The sequence below is a fragment of the Colletotrichum destructivum genome, chromosome 6 (assembly GCF_034447905.1).
Source record: "Colletotrichum destructivum chromosome 6, complete sequence".
Taxonomy (NCBI): domain Eukaryota; kingdom Fungi; phylum Ascomycota; class Sordariomycetes; order Glomerellales; family Glomerellaceae; genus Colletotrichum; species Colletotrichum destructivum.
This window is the reverse complement of record NC_085901.1, coordinates 2,404,516-2,426,482: the sequence shown is the minus strand read 5'-3', so window position 1 is coordinate 2,426,482 and position 21,967 is coordinate 2,404,516. Positions and strand designations below refer to the sequence as shown.

The 21,967-nt window shown below is 53.7% G+C and overlaps 7 protein-coding genes across 7 annotated transcripts; 2 read left to right on the top strand and 5 right to left on the bottom strand.

The window, feature by feature from the left end:
- The first annotated feature begins 598 nt into the window (after nt 1-598).
- On the top strand, nt 599-5,829 carry CDEST_09944 (Putative serine/threonine-protein kinase Atg1). Its single transcript, XM_062926102.1, has 4 exons — nt 599-1,576; nt 1,657-2,354; nt 2,406-2,705; nt 2,765-5,829. Exons 1-4 carry the CDS (start codon nt 1,546-1,548, stop codon nt 5,426-5,428), a joined length of 3,693 nt encoding a protein of 1,230 aa, XP_062782153.1. The 5' UTR covers nt 599-1,545; the 3' UTR covers nt 5,429-5,829.
- Nucleotides 5,830-6,869: 1,040 nt separating this feature from the next.
- On the bottom strand, nt 6,870-8,519 carry CDEST_09943 (uncharacterized protein; the record flags this gene model as incomplete). Its single annotated transcript, XM_062926101.1, has 1 exon — nt 6,870-8,519. The coding sequence occupies one exon, from the start codon at nt 8,517-8,519 to the stop codon at nt 6,870-6,872; it is 1,650 nt and encodes a 549-aa protein (XP_062782152.1).
- A 2,142-nt stretch (nt 8,520-10,661) lies between these two features.
- Nucleotides 10,662-13,201, bottom strand: CDEST_09942 (Putative oligosaccharyl transferase, STT3 subunit; the record flags this gene model as incomplete). Its single annotated transcript, XM_062926100.1, has 5 exons — nt 10,662-10,932; nt 10,988-12,137; nt 12,189-12,863; nt 12,920-12,943; nt 13,075-13,201. The coding sequence occupies 5 exons, from the start codon at nt 13,199-13,201 to the stop codon at nt 10,662-10,664; spliced, it is 2,247 nt and encodes a 748-aa protein (XP_062782151.1).
- Nucleotides 13,202-13,943: 742 nt separating this feature from the next.
- CDEST_09941 (Putative ATP synthase, F0 complex, subunit E) lies at nt 13,944-14,953 on the bottom strand. The gene is made up of 3 exons (XM_062926099.1): nt 14,751-14,953; nt 14,407-14,596; nt 13,944-14,294 (listed from the first exon to the last, which is right to left on the bottom strand). The coding sequence occupies exons 1-3, from the start codon at nt 14,772-14,774 to the stop codon at nt 14,221-14,223; spliced, it is 288 nt and encodes a 95-aa protein (XP_062782150.1). The 5' UTR covers nt 14,775-14,953; the 3' UTR covers nt 13,944-14,220.
- A 385-nt stretch (nt 14,954-15,338) lies between these two features.
- CDEST_09940 (Putative WD40/YVTN repeat-like-containing domain superfamily) lies at nt 15,339-18,074 on the top strand. Its single transcript, XM_062926098.1, has 2 exons — nt 15,339-15,790; nt 15,842-18,074. Exons 1-2 carry the CDS (start codon nt 15,668-15,670, stop codon nt 17,798-17,800), a joined length of 2,082 nt encoding a protein of 693 aa, XP_062782149.1. The 5' UTR covers nt 15,339-15,667; the 3' UTR covers nt 17,801-18,074.
- Nucleotides 18,075-18,367: 293 nt separating this feature from the next.
- CDEST_09939 (Putative NADP-dependent oxidoreductase domain-containing protein) lies at nt 18,368-19,357 on the bottom strand (the record flags this gene model as incomplete). The annotated part of the gene is made up of 1 exon (XM_062926097.1): nt 18,368-19,357. The coding sequence occupies one exon, from the start codon at nt 19,355-19,357 to the stop codon at nt 18,368-18,370; it is 990 nt and encodes a 329-aa protein (XP_062782148.1).
- A 1,217-nt stretch (nt 19,358-20,574) lies between these two features.
- On the bottom strand, nt 20,575-21,873 carry CDEST_09938 (Putative Zinc finger, CCCH-type; the record flags this gene model as incomplete). Its single annotated transcript, XM_062926096.1, has 1 exon — nt 20,575-21,873. One exon carries the CDS (start codon nt 21,871-21,873, stop codon nt 20,575-20,577), a length of 1,299 nt encoding a protein of 432 aa, XP_062782147.1.
- Between the last annotated feature and the right edge of the window lie 94 nt (nt 21,874-21,967).

The following is a 21,967-nucleotide window of genomic DNA, read 5'->3' as shown; positions in this document are numbered from 1 at the left end:
GATTTAGGACTCACGCCAAACGACTGCCTCGAAATGACATGTCCAGCTCGTCAGTGTTGGCAACGCATGGATGTCGTCGAGGGATTTTTTATTTTATTTTATTCTTTTGGCTGGGGATTTGGAGGTCGACACCGCCGCCGCCACCGGCAGCAACCCAATCCAGCTGATTAAAGGCAGCAAAGATGGTCAAGGCGGAGCTAGCGGTCCCAGCACTTTTCTCCAGGCAGGCACAGGCGATCGATCGTTCGACTTGTCGCCACCGAGAGGCTGGCAGGACTTGGCGAACATAACAGGACTTCGCTTCATAAGCCAACGCGGGGAGGGAGGGATAATGGACCTGACTGCCTATTGACCTCGCCGTCATCGCGTCCTATCGCGGCGTCCTATCGCCGCCACGTCCCTCAGGCGGCGCGGCGCGTCTTAGTCCTGTTAGGCGCATCTTCCGGCCGTGTTTTTTGGTGTGCGGGACTGGGATCAACCACAGCGCCGACTGGCTGACAGCGGCTGCAGGTGCCCGAGCCCAAAAGGTACTTCCCCCGGGGAGGCTGCCTCGTGGCTAGGTACTGGAAGAAAGGACGACCCGCCCGTTTCTCAAGAACCCTTGAGGGCCAGTGCTTTCGTCGCATTCCCAAAAACCAGAGACATTCGTTCTCGAGGTCGAGTCCACGCCCACTCCTTGCGTCCAGAAGGTCTACATCATATGACTTCCAGTGGTGGTTTTCTTAACGCGCAACGGCATCGAGCAACCACACACAAACACGCACACTCACTCACACACACACACACACACACACACACACACACACACAATCATACACACACGCGCGCGCACGCGCGCCTCGATCGCGGTCTTTTTTCGGTCCCCGCCTGATTGTTCCCATTGCTCAGTGTACCCCTACCCCACCCGCCTCACCTCCCATCCGCATCATTTGTCTGCATGACGTCCTTGCATCCTTGATTTATAAAGAAGAGAGACGTTGCTGGGTGACCGGGGGTGATCGACTCGCATACATACATACATACTTACGTTCATACATACAACCAACCCCTCCACCTCTCCCAAATGCGCAGCGAATTTGCCGATCCAACTCAGTGCCGAAGCCGAAGCACTTTGGCCTCCTCCAAAAATTGAGCTACTGGCGAACTACGGCGCAACCATACACCATAGCCCTCACACGCACACATCGAATATCGAGAATCGTGGAACGAGGCGTCCCCAAAACAACCCTGTGCCGCAAAGAGCAACGGGAAGAAAAGAACAGAAGAAGAAGAAAAAAGGGGGGGTATAAGAAAACCCCGAATAGCGATACCATCTCACCCCCAGTTTACAAGATTCGCTCGAGAACGACGCCGACGCCATTACTTTAGCCAACATCCAATAAATGAATTGCCAGCTTTTCTTAATCCAGCCGCGAAACTCCCTATTCTGGACACGCGCATCTTGAACAGCTCCCTTCCTTACGCCGGCCGTTTGTTACCGGCCCAAGATCCAAGACGGTAGCCTAAACGAGCTTTGCGAGCTTTTCTGCTCCTTCGGCTGTCCCAATGGAGGGCGATGGGTCGCAGCCCACCCAAGGTATGCTCGTCCGTCTCATCTCGGAGTCGGTTGCACGAGCCCAAGGCACAACAACCCAGAGACTAATCTTTGTGCCTTAGCTACCCAAAACGTCCTCGATCCGCGCCGTGTAGGCAAACAAAACTCTGGCTTCTCTGACGAAGATATATCCGACATCATCTGCATCCTCTACCCCCACTCCGAATTCGCCCGTCGCGAAGTCCACCGAATAGCCCGCGAACACTCGCAACATGTCGTCGGTAGGGAAGAGGCAGACGCCGTGGAGCCAGACTATGAGCAGGAGGACAGGGCCGACCAGTTCCAGCTGACGCCGCCCAACATCGAGCACGCCATCATACTACGCCTGTCTGCTAAGACCAAAGACCCGCTCCATGGCTTCATGTTCGGCCGTAACGTCTCGCGGTGCGACATTTGCTTCGCCAACGACCCCATGAAGCGCCTCAGCAACATTCACTTCCGTATCTATGTCAATGAGTATGGCGTCGTAATGCTGGAGGATCAGTCGACCAACGGTACCTTTGTCGAAGGGACCCTGTTGCGCGCAAAGCCCAAGAACGCAAACGACAAGTGCGACACGAAGAGGGTGCTCAGTCATGGCTCCAAGGTCAAAGTCTTGATGCACAATGAGCAGCACGACTTGGAATTCTTAGTTCGTATACCAAAGCGCGTGGGCGAATACGAAATGGCATACACAGCAAAGCTACAGCAGTACTTTGCCAAGCTTGAGACTCTGCGTGTGAACCACAACGAGACGGTGGTGCCGGGTCCGGGTGGCCATGTGAGTTACACCCTTTCTGCGTTGCTGAGCGCTAGAAACTAAACCTGCCAGGTCGATTTGTTTGCTGCCCCTAGGAGACCGCCAACCGCCACCACGCGGCGAATAGCGCTACCATCCGGGACCACACAGGATAACGTTGACCGGTTCCCGAGGGACTGGGATGGTTCTGGGAAGTACAACCGCGTCGGCCAGATTGGCAAGGGCGCCTTTGCGGTTGTTTACAAGGTCACATCTAAGTTTGACGGGGTCCCGTACGCCGCCAAGGAGCTGGAGAAGCGGCGGTTCATCAAGAACGGTGTCCTAGATCAAAAGGTGGAAAACGAGATGAGGATCATGCAAAGGGTTCAACATGTAAGCTCGCCACGGTGCCCACGTTTCGTTTCTATATTCTAACCGCTGACCCGGCAAAGCCCAACATCGTCCGATATATTGAGCATTTCGACTGGGACAACCGGCTCTTCATCATCATCATGGAGTTTGTCGGCGGCGGCGATCTCGGCAAGCTTATCAATAGCCGTGGACCCTTGCAAGAGGTGTCGGTCAAGCAAATGGCGGCTCAGTTGCTTAGTGCCTTGGCTCATCTGCACGAAAACCACATAACGCATCGAGACGTCAAACCTGACAACATCCTTATCTCCTCACTCAATCCTTTTGATGTCAAGTTGACGGACTTCGGCCTCTCCAAAATGGTCGACAATGAGCAGACGTTCCTCAGAACGTTTTGCGGCACCTTACTGTACTGCGCCCCAGAAGTGTACTCCGAGTACGCTGAATACGATGACAACGGCTATCGAAACCCGCGGAATAGGGCAAAGCGGGCAGCAGTTGGACAAAGATATGACCACGCCGTTGATGTCTGGTCTCTCGGTGGTGTGCTTTTCTATGCGCTCACCGGTAATCCGCCATACCCCGTTAAGAATGGTGTCAGCTATTCTGAGTTACTCCACACCATCATGACGAAGCCTCTTGATACGCTCCCGCTGGAGCAACAGGGGATCTCGCCGCAGGGCATCGACTTCCTTTGCGATATGCTGGAGAAACGGCCGGAATGTCGCGCAACGGTTAGGGAACTTCAGGCGCATCCCTGGCTAGGCGTTCACAGACTGAAGCCTTCGCAAAGCGGTGATCAGTCATTCGACGAAATTACTGACGAAGACGAAGCGTTGCAAGTAAACGCATCTCAGCTTAGTCTGGAGGAGGGACAGTCGCGGCATCTCGCCGACACAGAGCTACCGTTCGATGAAAGTGCGGATGACATCGTCAACGACTTCATCGAGGAAGATTCAGAAATAGAGAATGGGACTATCGGGCCGTCTGGGCATGGTGTTGCTGGTCCAAGGCTCTTTGGAGAGGTCAATATCTCTGCTGTGGGCAGCAGGGGCGCAATCGCGGCAGAACGGCTCAACCTCCCCGTGGCCGATTCGGGCGTTTTAGGCCATGAAAGCACTGGGATAGAGATTGGGGACAGCTACGAGTCGGAAGACGCTTCAACAATCATCGGTAGAAAGTCAGGGAGCAGCGGCGGTGCTCGACTTTCCGTCTCAGCCGTTAACGGCCAGTCAGCGGATCAGCTGCGTAGTCTGGTCGAAAATGTCGCTTCTCAAAGTCTGGGTGCAACCGATTTTGGCAGCGATCTGCAGATGAAGTCCGCGGCCACATCCCAAGCCAACGGGACATTCTACAACGCTAGCAAACGGAAACCAGCATCGGTCGATACGAGCGATGAGTTCGAGCCGCGGCCGAGGGAGAAGCCCATTTTCAAACGCCTCAAGTCAGAGGGCAACCTCGATGCCTTGGCAGAAGAGGAAATGGAGGAGTACAAGCTCGTTGCCTCTGTTCCACAGATCAAAAGGCTGGAATCAGGACGCCAAATCGATGGGCCCTTCAACAAGATGCACTTCTGGGGGAAGGACCTCAGCACATGGCACCTCCGCTACCCCGAGATGACACAGCTACAGTACGAGATGTTCAAAAAGGCAGCACGAAGCCGGGGAGAGGAGTTTGGTCCAGCAAAATCCCCCCTGTGGGAGCTAGCTTTCAAGTACTTCCCACCGAACAACGGCGTGCCCGCCATGCACACCCAGAGCCAACCAACCGCCGATGAGACAAACCGGGCGCTGCTGAAGCGAGATGACAGGAAAGTGCTGGAGGGCACGGAGTGGGACATTCCCTCCACGGCTCCTCCGCCCGAAGAAGATTCGCTTCCCGACACTCTACCGCCAGAAACCCAAAAGATTGTTGTGCCCATTCGCGATGACGGGCCGAAACGGGCTATTGCTGTACTGGAGTCAGCCCCTGATTCCGTGGTCTCTGGGATCTGCATTCCCGTGAGGATCTCGCTGATGTCATGGGGCCGAGGACCTTCCAACACAGCCATTTATGAGCCCAAGACAGAGATCAAAATACCCAAATATGCTCTGAAGATCCTGCTGTGGAAGGACGGCTACGATCCCTCCAAGGATCTGAACAAGCATCCATGGGACAAGTATCCGGACGGCGAAGGATTCGCCTTTTACCTATCGACAAAAGCAACGAATGGAATCTTGCTCAATGGTGCCGAACTTCTTTCACATGACTGCAAGAACCCCACAAGCCCATCAAAGAACTGGGTCCAAGTGTACGACGGCGACGAGGTCGTTGTATGGGGCACCGCTACCGACACGACAAGCCAGACAAAGGTCGTTTTCCGCTGCTTTTACGGCGATTCCGCAAAGCGCCGCCACCCAGATGCCCCACCCAAGCTCGTCTCTTCATCGGCGGCGCGCAAAATGGACGAGATTTGCGGCAGATACGAGAGAAAGCTGAGGATGGCGGCCGAACAGGAACGGAGGTACAACGAAGTCGACAAGGAGTTGGCCGAGCGCAAGCAAAACATCGAAAGGGAGCGTGAGCGCAGCCGTGTTTTTGAGGAGAAGCGGCTCGAGGCGCTGAGGTTCGTAGCGCTGAGAACGGCGTCTAGGAGGGGGGGCTCGCCGGCTAGCGCGCCCGCGACTACCGTTCTCCGGGGCCAGACGCCGGGTCTGAATGCCCCGTCGCCACTGCAGGAGATTCGGTCTAGCAGCCCTCACAACTGAGCGAGCGACTGGTCACATAGCTCAGGACGAGGGCATAATGAAAGGATTAGGGTGGAGGGGGGGCTGGCTACTCGGCCAACAAATGACAATAGCCCTCCCTGTTTCAAGTTTGGCTGCCACTTGGAGCTCCTCGAAGGTAACGAAGACAAGGATGGGTAAATGGTTGCATATTGTATTGGAAAAGGGTGCTTTGTTTTTATCCAAGGCGCGGTATGAGATGCAGGTTGCGTAGGGCACGAAACAGCGTTGTTTTTATAACACTTGAGCGCCATCCCCATGGCCAAGCACGGCGGTCTCTATAGTCAGTCATGTCTGGCTATTGTCGTTGAGAACAGCGCTGTTGATGGGATAGAACCGAGGCCTACGAAAGAAAAGAGAAAAAGTGACAAAATAGAATAAACACAACAAATCATTAATATCAGGTCCATGAAAAATTGTCGCTTCGGTGCTGTAGTGTCTCCTTTCGACTTTTCCGGTCAATGATGCCATGGATGAGGTTTGTTCTTCGCCTCCAGCTGCTGTCGATCAACAAAAAAAAAGAACGATAGTGGTCTAGAGTAGTCTTTATTTTTGTGTTCTCGGCGGGTTTACTAGCTAAGTACAGGCGATCGTTCGTTTCTGTGACATCTCTCGTGCTTCTTATTCTTTTGCGTTTCGAGAGCAAAGAGGCTCAATCAATCTCCAGGCGGACTCGGAAAGCCTCCATCCACAGAAAGGACCGTCCAGATATGTGGAAGAGTCCTCCTTAGAGCCCTCTCCAAAGGTGGCAAGTAACCAGAGTATCTCGATCTCGGCAACAGCTCCCCAAATCTGGCCTGTCCCAAAAGTCCCCTGTGTTCCAATCCATGTAGAGCAGCTTTCCTTCAAGTTGGAAGCCAATAATTGCCAAAGAGTCGAGTTCCCAAATAGCCCAGTCATAGGGATACTAGGTCGCTCTCTGGACACTGAGGAATCACTCCAGTATTGGTGAGGGCTACCAGAGGTGTATAAGACATGCGTAGGCGTTGATGGGGTGCAGAGGTCGCAGACGAATAGCGAGGCAACGCCTCATGTTCTATTGCGGAAAGACTGTTGAGGGGGAGAAAGGTAGCGAGTGCAATTACGGCTGGATGATGAATGGTGTAAGGACGGAGGACAAGTGGTAAGGAGGGCATTGTGTAATCAAGGAAAAGGGTAAGATAACCGGTAAGACAAAAAAAAACGTAAAAGATCTAGTCATACAAAACAAGAGTTGTGGTAATCCGTCTCAAAGTTCTGCAAATATTCAGTCGTGGGCAGAATCGTGTAGCTCAACAAAATTGGTCCGCCGTTGCACAGTCATGGCGCTATGACGTCGTTCAACTGAGAGACGAGAAAGCCGGTATGGTTTCTGAGCGGAAAGGTTCAGACATAATAATGTAAAAGGTAGTAAGAGTTGGTTCTGGCAAAGGGCTGCTGTGAATCAAGTCGAGCTCATCCCGTGCCAGGGAACGTAGTCATCGCAGCCAGGGATGAGCAAGTTGTGGACGTCACTGTCGGACATGTCGTCCGGAATCTCCATGGCAAAGCCAACGAAAGGAAGTTTGGGCATGGGCTTTTGGATTGGGTCGTTGGACGTGTTCGAAAACTCCAGAGGGACGTCGGTATCGTTCGAAATGTGATACTCAGAGTTCGATTCTTCACCCGCCGAATGGCCAGGAAAGCTGTGAAAAGATCGAGGTCGGGGCTCGTTGAAGCCCCCCTGGATATTGAGGTCTCTCGTATCGTTGTAATTCCATTGCTCGGACGAAGTTTGTTGGTGGTGTGGTTGAGTATACTGATGGTCAAAACTGCTCTGATAGAAGTTTTGATCGCCCGAGGAAACTCTTTGATCCTTGGGGAAAACTTCATCGATGAAGGTGGTGTACTTGTAAGCCTGATAGTCTCGAAATGAGTCGCTGTACATGCCGGGGTATCCATCTGAATGGGCTGACTGAGAGGCATGGTACGAGTTAGAATCTTCAGGACCCCATGAGGAATCAGCATGGCTGGCACATGGACCGTCGCGCTGTTCGCTACGTGAGGCGTCGTGTTGCGGGTACCGGTTGGTCCAACGGTTCTTCTCAGAACTTCGACGGCCATCGGGAGAGCCAAAAGACGTATACTGTCTCTCTGGAGCAACGGGGCTTGCGGGACAGGGCTGGTTCTCCTTGCCTTGGCCGCAGGAAGAATCGTTGCCACTGCGTGACTGATACGGTCGATTGCACGGGTTCGATCGCGCCTTACTGGAGCCACGAGCACCGTTACAGAATACCGAATCATCAGCTGAATTATCTCCTTCCGGAACGTACGCGGTGCTGGAGCAGGACTGATTGCATCCCGAAGTGTCTGGGAAAGAGCTAGACCCGGAACCCGAAGCTGTAAAAGCATTCAAGCCAGCGCCAGGAACGCTCCAAGAGTTAAAGCTTTCCTCGTCGACACTGAAACGGGGCATGCGAATCTGTCTTGCGCTGTGACCGTCGGGGTCTTTCAGAGGGTCCTTGAGTGGAATCGCCTTCTGTCCCTCGCGGAGCTCCTCGTGGTAATGCTCGTGTCGGAAGTGAGCATAGTGGCCATCGCCTTCACAATGTTCCCGTTGCCAGTATGTCGGCGACGTGCGAACCTCGACACACTCGTTGAACGTCGCTCGCTTCGAAGGCGAGTTTGAATTCGAAGTCAGCAGTGAAGAGTCGAAGTCAAAGCCACCATTTCTTGCCGTGGTAGGCGCCTTGGGGGTCGCCGGTGCATCGCTTGATCGCTTGGCTGTTGGGGAGTTGTGAGTCCGAATCATGCTGCATAGATGAGAAACATTATCGTCGTTGGTCGCCTGATGGGAGAGTTGCATAGGGCCATCAGTAACATCAGGAGCTCGGTATTTCATGCTCATTGGCGGAGTATCCTCAGAGTTGTCCTCGTGCCTGTTGATGGTCAAGCACTCGGAACCAAGTTGTTCGTCCTTCAAAGGCGTGGAATCGCTGGCCCTGGCAGAGCGGCGAGTACGAAGTCGTTCTCCGACGGAATTGGACGGAGAACGACCAGCCGAAGTACTATCCGTTTCTTCGGCACAGTTGGAGGCGTCGGAGTTCATCTTCATTGCCTCATTTTGACGAAGAGCGGGATGAGGAGCGTCCTTGGCAGGGATCCGTCTGATGGGATAGGCTTCATCCAGGTGCAGAACACTCGATTCAGAATCACTCTCGTCAGAAGACTAGACCGTGTTAGCTGTAGGTGGAACTTCTGGCGGGAAGGCAGCAAGGACTCACGCTGCCAAGTAGAGTCTCGGTTGGTATGCATGCTTTTCTGGAGACTCGTTTCATGCAATGGGCGCAAAAGTTCTTGACTTGTTTCTGACCCCGCTTGATGGGATGCGCTTTGTTGAAGTGAGAAGATCGTGCAAATCCACAACCGAAGCAAAAGTTACCATACGCCTTCATAGTTCTGTCATCGCCACTATCGAGGTGCTTTGCGTGGCATGGTCTGCAAAAGTTACGCCAGGCTGGGTCTCCAGCGGTGAACTTGCGCGCCCAGTGGTGCTCGTCTGATCGGCGGATACCGCAGCCACAGCAGTAATAACCATCGGTGTTGTCGTCAAGATGAACGGGTATTCCGGACGCCCAGTCGCGAGGCTTGTTGTTTTGATTACTCTTATCATCTCTGGTTTCCTCAAGAATGACGGATGACTGGTGCTTGTCGTGGCGTGATCGACTGGCAGAGGCTCTGACGTGGGTAGCGCTTTCAATGTTCATCTCAGAGTCCCTCCATGCCACCTCAGAGTAAGTTTGGGATGCCTCATCCAGATGAACGACGAATTGAGACTCCGGGGTCAGTTGAAAACGGCTTCGGTTGCGTGTTGCCGAGGAGTTCGAAAATACAGAGGAGATACCCGTGTCTTCATCAGAGCCGTCAATATAGGCCGAAAAGTGACGGGGTAAAGCTGTGTGAGTAGCGGAGTGGCTTGGGTCACGTTGATAGGAAGGCTTCAAACGGCCAGAAGCGCGACTCGATCTGATACGTCGTCGGCGAGGCTCCTCTATCAGTCGATCCTGGCTTTGGCATCCATCGTCGATGTGGCGAGTTCGGTAAGTTGAGTCGGCCTGAGCAGATGCTAGCTAATCGTCAGTTTTTTCAGCCTTCGTGTCGCAAAACAGGGGAGTTCTTACGACGATGTCGGGAAGATTTGCTCCCTTCACTCTTTGATGCCCGAGCCCTCTCCTTCGGCGCCATGTTGCTCTTGTAGCCTCCTGAAAAGCTTGCGATGTTCTGAATTGATGGCCAATATGCGAAACGAAAAGAATTTAGGAGGGTGTTGAAATTTCTGGGATAGGCTGGCCAAAAGCAAAAGGGTTGTTGATAAGTGAGGCAGGTGCAACACCAAGGAAATTGCGCTGAGGGGGCTCTTTCCCCAGGAACACAGCTTCAAAGCACCACTCACAGCAGGAGCGGCTGCCCCACCCCCACGTACCTAGGCAATGTGGACCTGTAGAAACAGATGTGGTACGCACCTATTCATTCTGTCATGCGATCTGGATCCGGGTCTCTCCTCAGTCTATTGATGGAACTGCAATTGTAAACGTCAAAGCATATCGGAGGGAGGTGGGTTTGGTGAGAGACTAGGGTCGTGTCAGCGAGAAACAAGGTAACCCAATGCAATTGTAGCCATTAACGAACATGCCCTGGCCATTGAGTTGATGATGGAGAGGAAGTGAAAATGAAAGCAAGAGCAGAGGGCCCTCTCGGCCCAGACAGAGCATAGGGATCTCGACTGGTACATGCATCTCTGGAGACAAAATTTAGGACCACGGCCCTAGCTCGTGTGTTTGCATGTGTGCGCGATCTACGTCTCACTGGGCCCGGAGATGGCTCGTACCTAGACACGAGCAGTCTGTCATTTTTTTATCCAGCATGCTTCGACAAGCACTTGTCCCATAGTATGAAGTAGAGTAAGTGGTAACAGTTCATCATGCTTCACTTTTTTTCTCAAACCCAGCCAGCGAAACATTGCTATGTCGACTGTTGAAACCATGAGCATGCCCCGAGTTTTGGTTGCGAGTCACTAAGCGAGGAACATCAGCAAGATATACGATGAAGAGGTCATAATCGAATAGTGTACATTGCCGAACCGTGCTTTTTTTTTGTCTACATGTGGAGTCTAGAACCACCTGTCCCTGTCCCGATACAAAGAAATGAGAGACGGTCATGAGAAAACGCTCTCTGATCGCCTAAATAAAGTGTTGACTTAATCAACTCTGAGAATTCTGGGGCCACGCTTCTTTGTCGGCTTCTTCTTCTTCTGACCCCTCTCGAAAGCAGAAGCGGCCGTGTGGTCGCGGCCAATGTTGTCAAGGTCCTTGACCTTGTAGATGCGGATGATCCAGTTCTCACTAGTGAAGGCCTCCTCGACAGTGTCCAGCGTAGGGCCGACGTCGGGAAGACGGACGCCACGGACACGATCCTGGGCCTGACCGGCGGGGAAGAGCGAGTTGTAGTTGTAGTATGACATCTTGTACCTGTGCGAGTTGTCAGCATCGGTATCATACCACGTATAGGCTCTCAATTACTTACATCAAGCTGTTCTTCATGGTTTCGGTCGCCTGGTCATCAACTCTGTACTCGCCACGAGGGGTGAAGAACTTGCGCTCCTGGACCTCCTCAGGCCAGATGCCCTCGGCAATTCGAACCATCCACAAGAACTTGTTGATGTCGTCTCCGGAGTAGCCCAGCAGACCACCAAACACCACCAAGACGTAGTCAACCTCATGTTGACGCATGATGGGGTAGCTGACCTCCTCTCGAGAACTCATCGCCTTGCCGACAGTCGCAATATGCGTGTTGTTCCAGGTGTTGTTGTCGACGAGAGTAGGACGGTCAGCCATGCCACCGATCTGGTAGCCGTAGTCCCACCAGGACATGATCTTGGCGTCCTCCTTTGTGTTCTGGCGCAGCCACTGGTAGGCCTCACGATAGTCGTCGATGATGTGCTGACTGCCGTCGGGCAATCTGCTGGCAAGGACAACAGAGGGGGAGGAGTATGCGTTGGAAGTGACCCAGGTGCAGTGAAGCACAAAGAGAAGAAGGAAGACAGACATGCCGCCGACAACAACCGCCTTAGAAAGGAAGGTGTAGATGCCAATGACGGGCTTGCTAGTTGACTTGAGTCCGCCCTTTCCTGTCTTCTTGGGAGTCCCTTCAATGGCGTCCTCAGGCTTGTAGTCCTCGGGATTGGGAGACTTGGCGACCAAGTAGGTGTCGAGAATCTGAGAAGCCGCGATAGCCGCCGCAACACAAACAACGGGGGTCAGAGTGAGCATCAAGCGCACCATGACACCGGCGAAGTATGTACCGAAAAGAGCATAGACGACAATGAAAACATGTTCATCCCTCAGGTTCTGGAAGCAAAGGTAAACTCCAGCGGGGAAGAGCCAGACCAGCATATTGAGGTCGAAGAAGAAAGCAGGCCAGGCGGTAGGCTGGTGCTCAGAGACGGAAGCGATGATGGGTATGTGGATCTTGGCGTATCCGGTATCCCAAAGGGAATAGAAACGGCCACCCCAAGGGGCAATGTAACCGAAAGAGGTCAGAGCTACCAAGCCAGCAAGGGCAACGCCGAAAGTTGCAGCAAGGAACGTGTAGACGAAGGTCTGGAACTGGCGACTGGGGATAGCGCCTCGGACATAATCAATGAAGGCCACAAGCTGCAGGAAGCCGAAGACACCTATTTCTCGTTAGTCTACGATAACCATGGCCCGTTATTTTTCAGACTTACCCAGAGCAGGCATATGCTCACTAGTCTTGACGGGCAAGAAACCAACGAAGGGGATCTGCATGCTGGCCAAAGTTCCAAGAGCGTACCAGGTGGTGTAACTGACGTAAAGGCGGGCGCTGTATCTACCCATGAGGATCAAGGTCAAGGCATGCAGGGGCAGCATGTTGGTGATGAAGGCGTAGCCACCCCACGAGGCAACCATGTAACCGTAGAACAGGGCGCAGAGAGCACCCCAAAGCATGGAGCCCAGCTTCAGTGCCTTGATCCACAGGAAGAAGGTAAAGACAAGAAGGAAAATGGCGATGGCCTCGTTATCGTAGCTGCCGGCAACTGATCGAGAGATATAACCAGGCGCGATACCCATGAAAATAGCCGCAAGCAGACCGGCCGACGGGGAGGTGGTCATCTCATTGGTGAGGAGATAGGCGGCGTAGGCGGTAAGGCCGGAGAAAGCAGGCGCGAGAAGGACGCAAATGTTGCGGATATCGACGGGCACCGTAAGAGCTCGAAGCGCGTGGTAAATAGCGCCGCTGGTCACCATCAGGCCAGGGTACAGAGTTCCTCCAGTAACCCGACCGAGAGGATGCCAAGTGCGATCATCAAACCAGTCCCAGAACTTGTAGAATCCATTGGCAACGAGATACTTGGTAGCTCGAAAGTTGAACCAAGGATCGACTGGGGAATTGTTAGTATCGGGAGTGGAAATGTGCCCGGGGCAAGGGGGAACAAACATTCGTGGATGATGCTCTCGAAGCCTAAACCATTGCAATTAGCATCTGCCCAGTGTGATATAACAATTTCCATGCCATCCTTCCCCAAGTGGCCATCAATTGGTGGTCATGATGGCAGCGAGACGACCCTCAGCAAACTGTCGAGGAGCACTTACGAATGACGGAGAAGAGACGACTCGCAACAGCAGCAGCAGCGATCAGAGACAAGATCGTGACTCTAAGAACAGTTCTGGTGTTCTCGTTGCTGCCTCCAGAGAGGGGTCCCAAAGGTTTGGCCGTCATTTTGGCCGCGATTGGTGTGCAGGGGCAGTGGCCGTAGTTGTGAAGGTTGCGAAATGGAGCTGGCGACGACAACCTTCTGTCTCACAGACAGACAGGTTAGGTATCTGAGAAGGACAGCTTGGAGCTTATGCACCTGAATCGGTGGTGCAGGGGAAGGGTGCACGGTCCAGGAGGTGAGGTGAGGAGCCGAGCCGTGCTATGGCGCATGGCCCACTCTCGACCTATCAGTCATTGACTTCTACATCATTCAAAGACATGGGTCACGTGCTTCGGACAAAGAATGACCCGGAGCATAATGGTCTGGGGTTGGGTGGTGGACGAGGCCATGTGCTTCTCGCTTGGTCTTAGGGATAATCAGTTGTCATTGCCATCACAATGAGATGTAGCAAAATGCATGTTCTAGTATACAGAGCCAAAAGAGAGCTCTTGTTGTTTCTTGGGGGATAATTGACGTGTAAGGCATTTAGATGTTCAGGGTAAGGTAGCCAGCCAGCTGCTACTTCATTTTCCCTGTTTATCTCATTGATATGAATACCTTACGCAGCCAGCTCCTCCTCCTAAGACAGCGTGACCATACTTACCTTCAACTCGCTACAAAGAACATGAATAATCACAGCCATAGACTGGCGAGGCAGAGGATATATAGACAAACCCCATGTAGAGCGTCACAGGCTACAACAAGCCTGTCTTCAGAGCTGCGTCTGGCCTCCGCTGACTCTCCAAGAAATTCCAAGGTCTGTAAATAAAAATAAGTGTTTGATGTCATCCAATGGCTCGTTCTTTGGAATTGTCATCTAGTTGAGCGTATTGTACACATGTACATCCGGTAAACAGAGGTAAGGAAATGTCTATGCAGTGACATCGGGCATGGCGTCTTCCATGCACCTATTGCTGCCGAAAGACCAGATTATTAGCCCTGTGCAAGGACTTTTTGTATTCTCTTTGCACAGGCGTATCACCGATCCTGATCCTGTCTATCCGTTGTGCAAGCCGTCCCCTCCACCAAGCAATCGACCATTTTACGGGTTCTGCTTCACCAGGTTGTTGAAGTAGGCCTCAAGGTCGAACTTGGGGTCCATCGGGTCGATGTTGACTGTTTCAGACGTCAGCTCCACAGATCATTCTGTTGGGGTAGCTATCGACGGCAACAAATCGGTATTGCGCCGCCGGAAACCCGTCGCGTCTCGCCGGGGAAAGAAACACACCTCCGGCATCAGCAGCCGCTGTCTTTAGGGGCTGGTTCTTCTTTGCAAACTCGGCCTTCGCCTGTTCAATCAATTTCTCCTTGCGCTCATACTCCTTCGCGGCGGCGGCAGCCTTCTGGCTTGCTGTGATTGATCGCTGATGTGTGAAACCGTAGAACACGCCCAGGCCGAGGGCAGTGTATCGCAGCACCTATAAAATGCATCAATCAGCCGAGCTGTTCGTGGTATCGAGATGCGCATGTGATATTCGATGTCGATTTGCTCGATCATAGGCGTCCGTCGGCTCAGAGAGAGAGAATGGCTTGTCGCTTTGCGGGATGCGGAGGGCGAAGGGCAAGACGTACGTTAACTCCCGAGGAGGAAGACATTGAGGGCAATTGCCTGGATTACGCGACTGCTGGGAAGGAGCGAGCGATGAAAAGGACAGTGCGCGGGTTGACAATGGCTGCCAATTGACCCTTTCGGAGCTCTGTCGAGGGAATTACGTTAGGGGACGCAAGGTGTGAAGTTTTGAAAATATGCGAGTTGGCTCGGGAAAACTCGCAGATTTTCCACTGGTTGGCCGTCTGGTCACTTTCGGGCGTCTGGAGCTCGGACGGAACGGGTAACAACAAGTGAGTGGCCCGCCGTGGCCACCCACCCAGTGCTTACAGGTACCTACCAACCTATCTACCTGGTCTCTACCAGTGTTGCCTAGGTAGGTAGGTATGCAGGGGGGAGGGCCCTTTCGCGTGCTGTCTGGGAGAGCTTGCAGCGACCACCTTGGCTTGACACACTTGCCTCGAGTGCCAAGGGACAATTTTGCCGGCTCTTTGCCGATCTGATGCAATCACGTGCGTCACTTGCCTTGACAGGCATAGCTGCTTTCCCAGTGCAAATATCCACCGGCCTCTGGGAGAATAGGAACCAGAAGCTCAATTATAATGCAGGGGCCACTAAGTATCTTCTTGCGGTCAACCAGCAACTGGGATACTTGCTTCCAAACAGGGGTCTCTCTGCTCGCAGGAATCGCGACGGAACAACGCGCATAAAGAGGAATCCCTATCAAACCATACCAAACGACCCAGGGCGCTACTGCTGCCAAACGTTCGTCACAAGCACTCTGCCAACAAGACCTCAACGTTACGCTCTGCTCAGACCGCTTACCCAGTTCGCTTGCGAATCCCAGCTGTTATTGTAACAAGAACGGTGGCTACCTCGCCCACAGTCGTTCATCACACATAATTGGCAAGTCCCGCGATGGGATTGAAGAGAAGTCAGGATGCAACAGCGACGAGATGAAATTCTAGCGAAGAAGGCCAAGCTTGCCGAGCTCAAGCGACAGAGAGAGCTTCGCGCAAGCCAGGCGACGGCGAGCCGGCAAAGCGCGGGCAGCCCAGGCGACGTATGTCGATTCCGTCATTGTGCAGGCACAACTGGCTGATTGAAATAATAGCTTGTATCGCCCATTCCAGGCCGAGCCGAGAACCGCCGCGATATCGAGACCTTGATCAACAGCTTAGTAGGGGAAAGTCGACCTGGATCCACGAATGGGGGAGCCGCATCGCCGGCTCGTAGGGGCAGCCGACCGAACAGCGTTCTAAGCGCGGGAGAGTTGAGCACCGCAACCTCTGAGTTCGCAACCCCCGCCAACGGCCAACCAACACCGGCTCCAGTTGCCGCAGCACCACCCGTACAGCTGAGTCTGACGACTGTACCACTTACCACGATATACGAGTGCCCGCCCTCTCCTGTGAAGGAGGTCCACTCATACAGCAAGGGAGTGCAAACGGCCGAGGCATGGACATCGCCGACTCGACTACGAGCCCAGTCGCTCTCCGACAACGAGGACATCCCCCCAATCACATCAACACCCAGCAAGAGGCTGAGCAGGAGACAGCGTGATCGGGAGGAAGAGTTGCGACAGGACATCAGAAAGGAAGTGGAGGAAGAGTTGAAGGCCTCACTGGACTTGCTCAAGGATGGTGTCATCCCGAACGACGCCTCCAACAAAAATTACCCCATGCGCAAGCTCACCGCCGAAGAACTCGAAGCCGTCACCGGCGCGCCCGACTTTGCCGATTTTCTTGAGAAGTCTACCAAGGTCATTGAGCGAGCGCTCGACCAGGAGTACGACATTCTCACCGACTACGCCCTTCAAGGACAAGACGTTGACGACGAGGACGACGAGAGCGGCAACTTTGGTGGCAAGGGCCGCCGGAGAGTGAAGGAAGTGGCACAATTTTTTGACGAGAGGTGGTCGAAGAAGCGCATGATCAGCAGCATCGACTTCTCACATCATCATTCGGAACTGATGCTCGCATCATACACCAAGAATCCAACTGCACCGCATGAGCCAGACGGACTTGTCCAAGTATGGAGCTTGGCCCTGCGCGACAGACCAGAATATGTTTTCCATGCCCAGTCCGATGTTCTCACGGCCAAGTTCTCGCCGTACCACCAAAACCTAATTATCGGCGGCACTTACAGTGGCCAGGTCCTCTTGTGGGATATGAGAGCAAAATCAGCACCCGTGCAGAAGACGCCTCTTACTGGGTACGGACACACGCATCCGATCTACTCGGTCGACATCGTTGGTACGCAGAACGCAAACAACATCATTTCAACCTCAACGGACGGCGTGGTTTGTGGCTGGAGCATGGACGTATTTGCTCAGCCGCAGGAGCTGCTCGAACTTAAAGCACCGCCCGGATACAAGTTGGACGACGTCAGCCCGACCTGCTTGGCATTCCCGCAAACCGACCCAACCTTTTTTCTCGTCGGTAGCGAGGAAGGCACAATATTTCCCTGTCACAGATACGACCGAGCGGGTGCCAAGGCGGGCGTTGATGCGCGGGTCAGCTACAAGGGCCACACGGCACCTGTCATGTCCGTGGACTTCCACCCTGCGCGCGGCCCGGTGGATCTCGGTGACTTGGTTCTCTCATCTTCACTTGACTGGAGTGTAAGGTTGTGGAAGGTTCGCGCGCCTGCGGCAACTTCCACAGCAGCAGGCGAACCAACGGTTTCACCCCTCATCGACTTCGTGCGGGAAGATGTTGTTTACGACGCCCAATGGTCGCCGATCAAGCCCAGTGTATTCGCTCTTGTCGATGGCGCAGGATGGCTTGAGCTATGGGATATCACGGTCGAGACCGAGGAGCCTGTCGCAAGAATATCGCCAAGCTCTCGCAAGGATGGTAGAACCATGTTGGCTAAGAGTTTGAACAAGGTAGTTTGGGAGCCCTCCGAGGGCAAGCGTTTGGCTACGGGAGGTATCGATGGAGTGGTGACCGTCTTCGAGGTGACCTCTGGTCTTGGTGGTCGAGATGATCTGAAGGCGGAGGAATGGACGAACGTGAAGAAGCTGGTCAATAGAGTTGAGGCTCACGGACTGAACGGAGCGATGGTGTAGAGAAGCCCCATCTTCCGTCTGTGTACTTTTTGCCCACAGTACAGGTCGGAGTTACTACCATTCGATTTTGTTGCTAAAAGGCGCATTCTTGTATACCCTGATACTGTGTTATTATTGAGCATGTCAATACATCTGTCGAAATAACCGTTGTTTAGTGGCCCTTATCATCGGAAAATTGGGGGGGTGTCAGAAGCGATGTGCTTAGTCAGCTACAGCATAAAGGCTTTTACCGAGAGTCGACAAACAATTTTCCTACTTCGTTCATCCCACCAACATCAACCAACATCTGTCTGGTCGACGGATAGCTGTAAAGTTCCCTGAATCTTACATGGTAAGTCATTGACTGCATTTTCCCTTACTTCTTCACGGCGATATGATGAACAATTTAGAATTCTGCAATGCTGAAGGCCGCAAGGCCGTTCTGTGGATAAAATCTTCGCGTTACTGCAACACTGAACCCGTTATTCAAGAAACTCATTTTGTGCTTTATTATTTTCTATAGAAAACCGTGCTAACCCGCAAAAGGAACCACATTCGGTGGACGACACAATCAAACACAAGTGTCACTTAGGTGTTGACGGGAGCACCCTCAGGGTAGCGCCCGCCCACGACTTCGAACTTGGCCAACGTCGCGTCGATCTCGGCCATCTCCTCATCGGTAAGCTCCACCAACTTCGCGTTCTCGTTGACTCTATCCGCCGTCGTGGCGCCGGGAATCGGAACGATCATGGGGATGCCGGGCCGCCTCGACAGCGCCACCGTCCAACCAATGGCCAGCTGCGCCGGTGTGACGCCCTTCTTCCTTGCCAGCGTCTCGACTTGTTCGACAAGCTTGATGTTGATACCGAATGTGTCGGGTTGAAACCGCGGCATGTGGCGACGCATGTCATCATGAGGGATGTCGTCGAGCGTCTTGACCTGACCAGTGAGCATGCCGCGGCCGACAGGCGAGTAGGCGATGATGGGGATGCCATATTGCGCGCATGCGGCGGCGACGCCGTTGGTGAGGATTTCGGTCGAGAAGAGGCTGAGTTCGACCTCGACGCCGACGATCTTGGCGTGCTTGACAGCCTCGTGGATCGTCGCGGCAGAGACCTCGGAGAGGCAAATGCCCCCGACTTTGCCCGTGTCGATGTACTCCTTCTGGATGACGCCAAAGGTAATCTCAAGGGGCGTGTTCTTGTCGCGGCGCGCACACTCGAACATGTCGACCTTCTTGCGGCCTTTGAGTTGATTGATAATGTTGTCGAGGGAGCGGCGGACGCCCTCGGGCGAGCCGTCCGGGTGCAGGTTCTTGAGGTTGACACCGCCCTTCATGCTCAGGACGACCTTGTCGGCGTCCTCGGGGAACTTAGCAAAATAGCGCTCCAACAGGACGCTGCTGTTGTACTCGGGGGTTCCGTAGAATTCTCCGCCGTTCCAAAAGTTGTTGCCGTTCTTGAGCGCGGCGCGCATAGCCTCGAAGGCCTGTTCTTCGGAGCAGGGCTGAGGGCGCCAGGTGAGGCCCATGAGGCCGTAGCCGATGTTGCCGACTTCCTGACCGTTTAGCTGAGGCATGTTTGCTTGACTGTCGTGTAGTGAAAGTGTGTGTATGTGTGTGCAAGACGGGTGGGTGTGTGAAGAGTATGTTATTGCAGTATTGCTGAATAATTAGATGGCCTAATCGTAGGCTGCGGGGTATGTGGGTAGGGAGGGAAGTTTCGAGTTGCAGTGGATAACGAGAATGTTGCCAAACAAGGTGTCCGTAACCAACTGACCCGTCGTTTATATACTTGAGTCGTCGCTTCAGAATGATATCACCAAGCCTGTGCGCAATTAGGAAGTACCAAAGTATCTCGAGATCTCTCTGAATGTTCAATGCAAAATGTTGCTTGCTTGAGAGAACCCCACCAAAGCTTGATTGAGTTGGTGGGGCCTGCCAGGTCGGGGTTAAGAGCCCCCGGAATTAGCAACATTCAATTTCTTCGATTCCCGACCGGCAAGGTTATGAGAGCTCGATTTGCAAGGTTGACCGGTCAAGCCCTCCCAAACAGCCGCTAACACAGCACCCTCCGTTGGTCTCTGAGGAGGAGTAAACACTTAAATCCGGCACGTCGGGCGTCACTCTTTCCAAAAGTCCTATGCCGAGAAGTTTGAGCGATTCACATATGGGGCAGATGGCTTCGTAAGCATCCACTGCCTGGCGTTTCTTGTCCCTGAGCGTATTCGTGTCGGTCGTCTTGATCACTATTACGGCGGTGAAGCGCTCATTCGACCTGGAAGGACATGTCATCGAGTTCATGATCAAAGCTAGAAATGTTCGCAGACTATTCTCCGTGAAGCCAGCTCAAACGGGCGAGTTTCTTAGAGGGACTCCGGAGCGAGTGCTCGTGAAGTTTCGTATCACGGTATTGCATCTAGGGGGAAGGGCGACTTGTGACGTTTTATGCGGTAATGTTGTGACTTGATGGGCTGCCACTGAGTTGCTGGGCTTTGCTGAAGAAATAGTGCGGGAAGGCCAGCGGCGCGGCGTCTTGAGTTACCTATCTAGTGCAGACAAGGAATTGAGGGTTGTCGCTATCAACTTTAAAGTGGTCTAGAAGGCTGTCTGTTGGTCGCATAAGCTGTCAAGTGCCATGCAGATTATTTTCCCTGGTTGGGACAAACATCCCTCTCGTCAAGCAACAAGCTTCGCGGACGCTAGAATGAGGGCATCGGGGGTTGATCCTGGCTAACCGACAATATTGTCTGGAACCAGACTTGCGATCAACTCTAGAGCTAGCAGTCTTGCAGGTTCAGATATCTACAAGCTTCTCAACCTCCCCAGACTGAGGCTGGCCTTTTCCCGTCTGCATCTGCAGCTGCACTTGTCCCAGTACCGGCTTCTTGCTGCTCCCAGCGCCCACCACCGCGGGATAAGCCGCCGTCGACTGAGCCCTCTCAAACCCAAGCCGAACCATGTGAACCTCCTCCGCCATTTTTCTCTCTTCCTTGTCCACCTTCGACCTAGTCTTCTTGGACGGATGTGTCGGGATCAGTGACGGATCACCCGCTGTCAGGGCGGGGAAAGGGCTCTTCTTCCCATTGCCGGCACTGGCAGCAAAAATGCGAATGTCGATCGTCCCCTCCACGGGTAACCCGGCCGCCCTGCGCCACCAGCCGGGCAGCTCCTTGAGGCCGATGTCCGCGAGTCCCTCGAGCGTCACGGGCATCTGGTGCGTGTATCGGCACTCGATGCCCCAACTGCACTGGCCTGTCTGACACCAGTGCCGGCACAAACTGCCCGGTGGCCGGGGGACCTTCTGCTTGCCCGGCTTGGGGTGGTGCTTCGCCGTGCCGTCGCCGTTAGTCTGCGTGTTTATCTGCGACGGCGGGCCCTGGCGGATGGCGTGCTGGGTGCGACTAAGCTCGAGCATCCGGTCTGCGATCTCTATGGCCGATTTTTCTTTTTTCTTGGTGACCGAAGGCCGCTGAGCCTGAGGTACCTGCCTGGGGTTGGACTGCGTATTGAACGTCGAGGATGTCGGGGGGTCCTCGTCAGTGGCGGTGAAATTGTCTGTGGAGACGGACTCTGTGTCTTCGGCCCAGTCGAGGACTCGGGTCGCCACCGGCTGCGGCTTTTCCGTGGTCGGGGCCGGCCTAGAGACCGCAGATTGCAAGTCTTCGGTCCCGCAGTCGGTAATCCATCTGGCCACCGGTGCCTGGATGGCTGGGTTCGGCGCGGGATCATGAGGCCGGTCAAGATGCTCGAGAGGCTCGTCACCGTTGAGGGTATGCAGACCATCTCGACAGAGATTATCAACAGAACGGCCAGAGACATCATTGGCAAAAGATACGGTATACAATTGCAGCAGGCTTTTTGGCTTCGGGAATGTACCTAGGTTGGACATACCCGTCGTTTCCTCGATGTTCATTTGGCGCGGTACGCCGTGAATTTCCAGATGAGTTGGCAGTAGGTCGACTGGAATGAGGGGCACGATGGCGCTCCCCTCACGAACAATGAAGTGCCTCGGCCGCAATTGTACTTCTTCGTCAGCCTGCGGGTTGTGGATAGACTGTGAGAGGCCCTTCTTGCTGCGGTTGATAGAGGCCATTTTGGCAGGGTTAGATACGTCGAAGATATTGGGGGGCATCGACATGAGGTATTGGCAAGTGATGCTGAAACTAACTGGTCGTATAAGCCAGAGG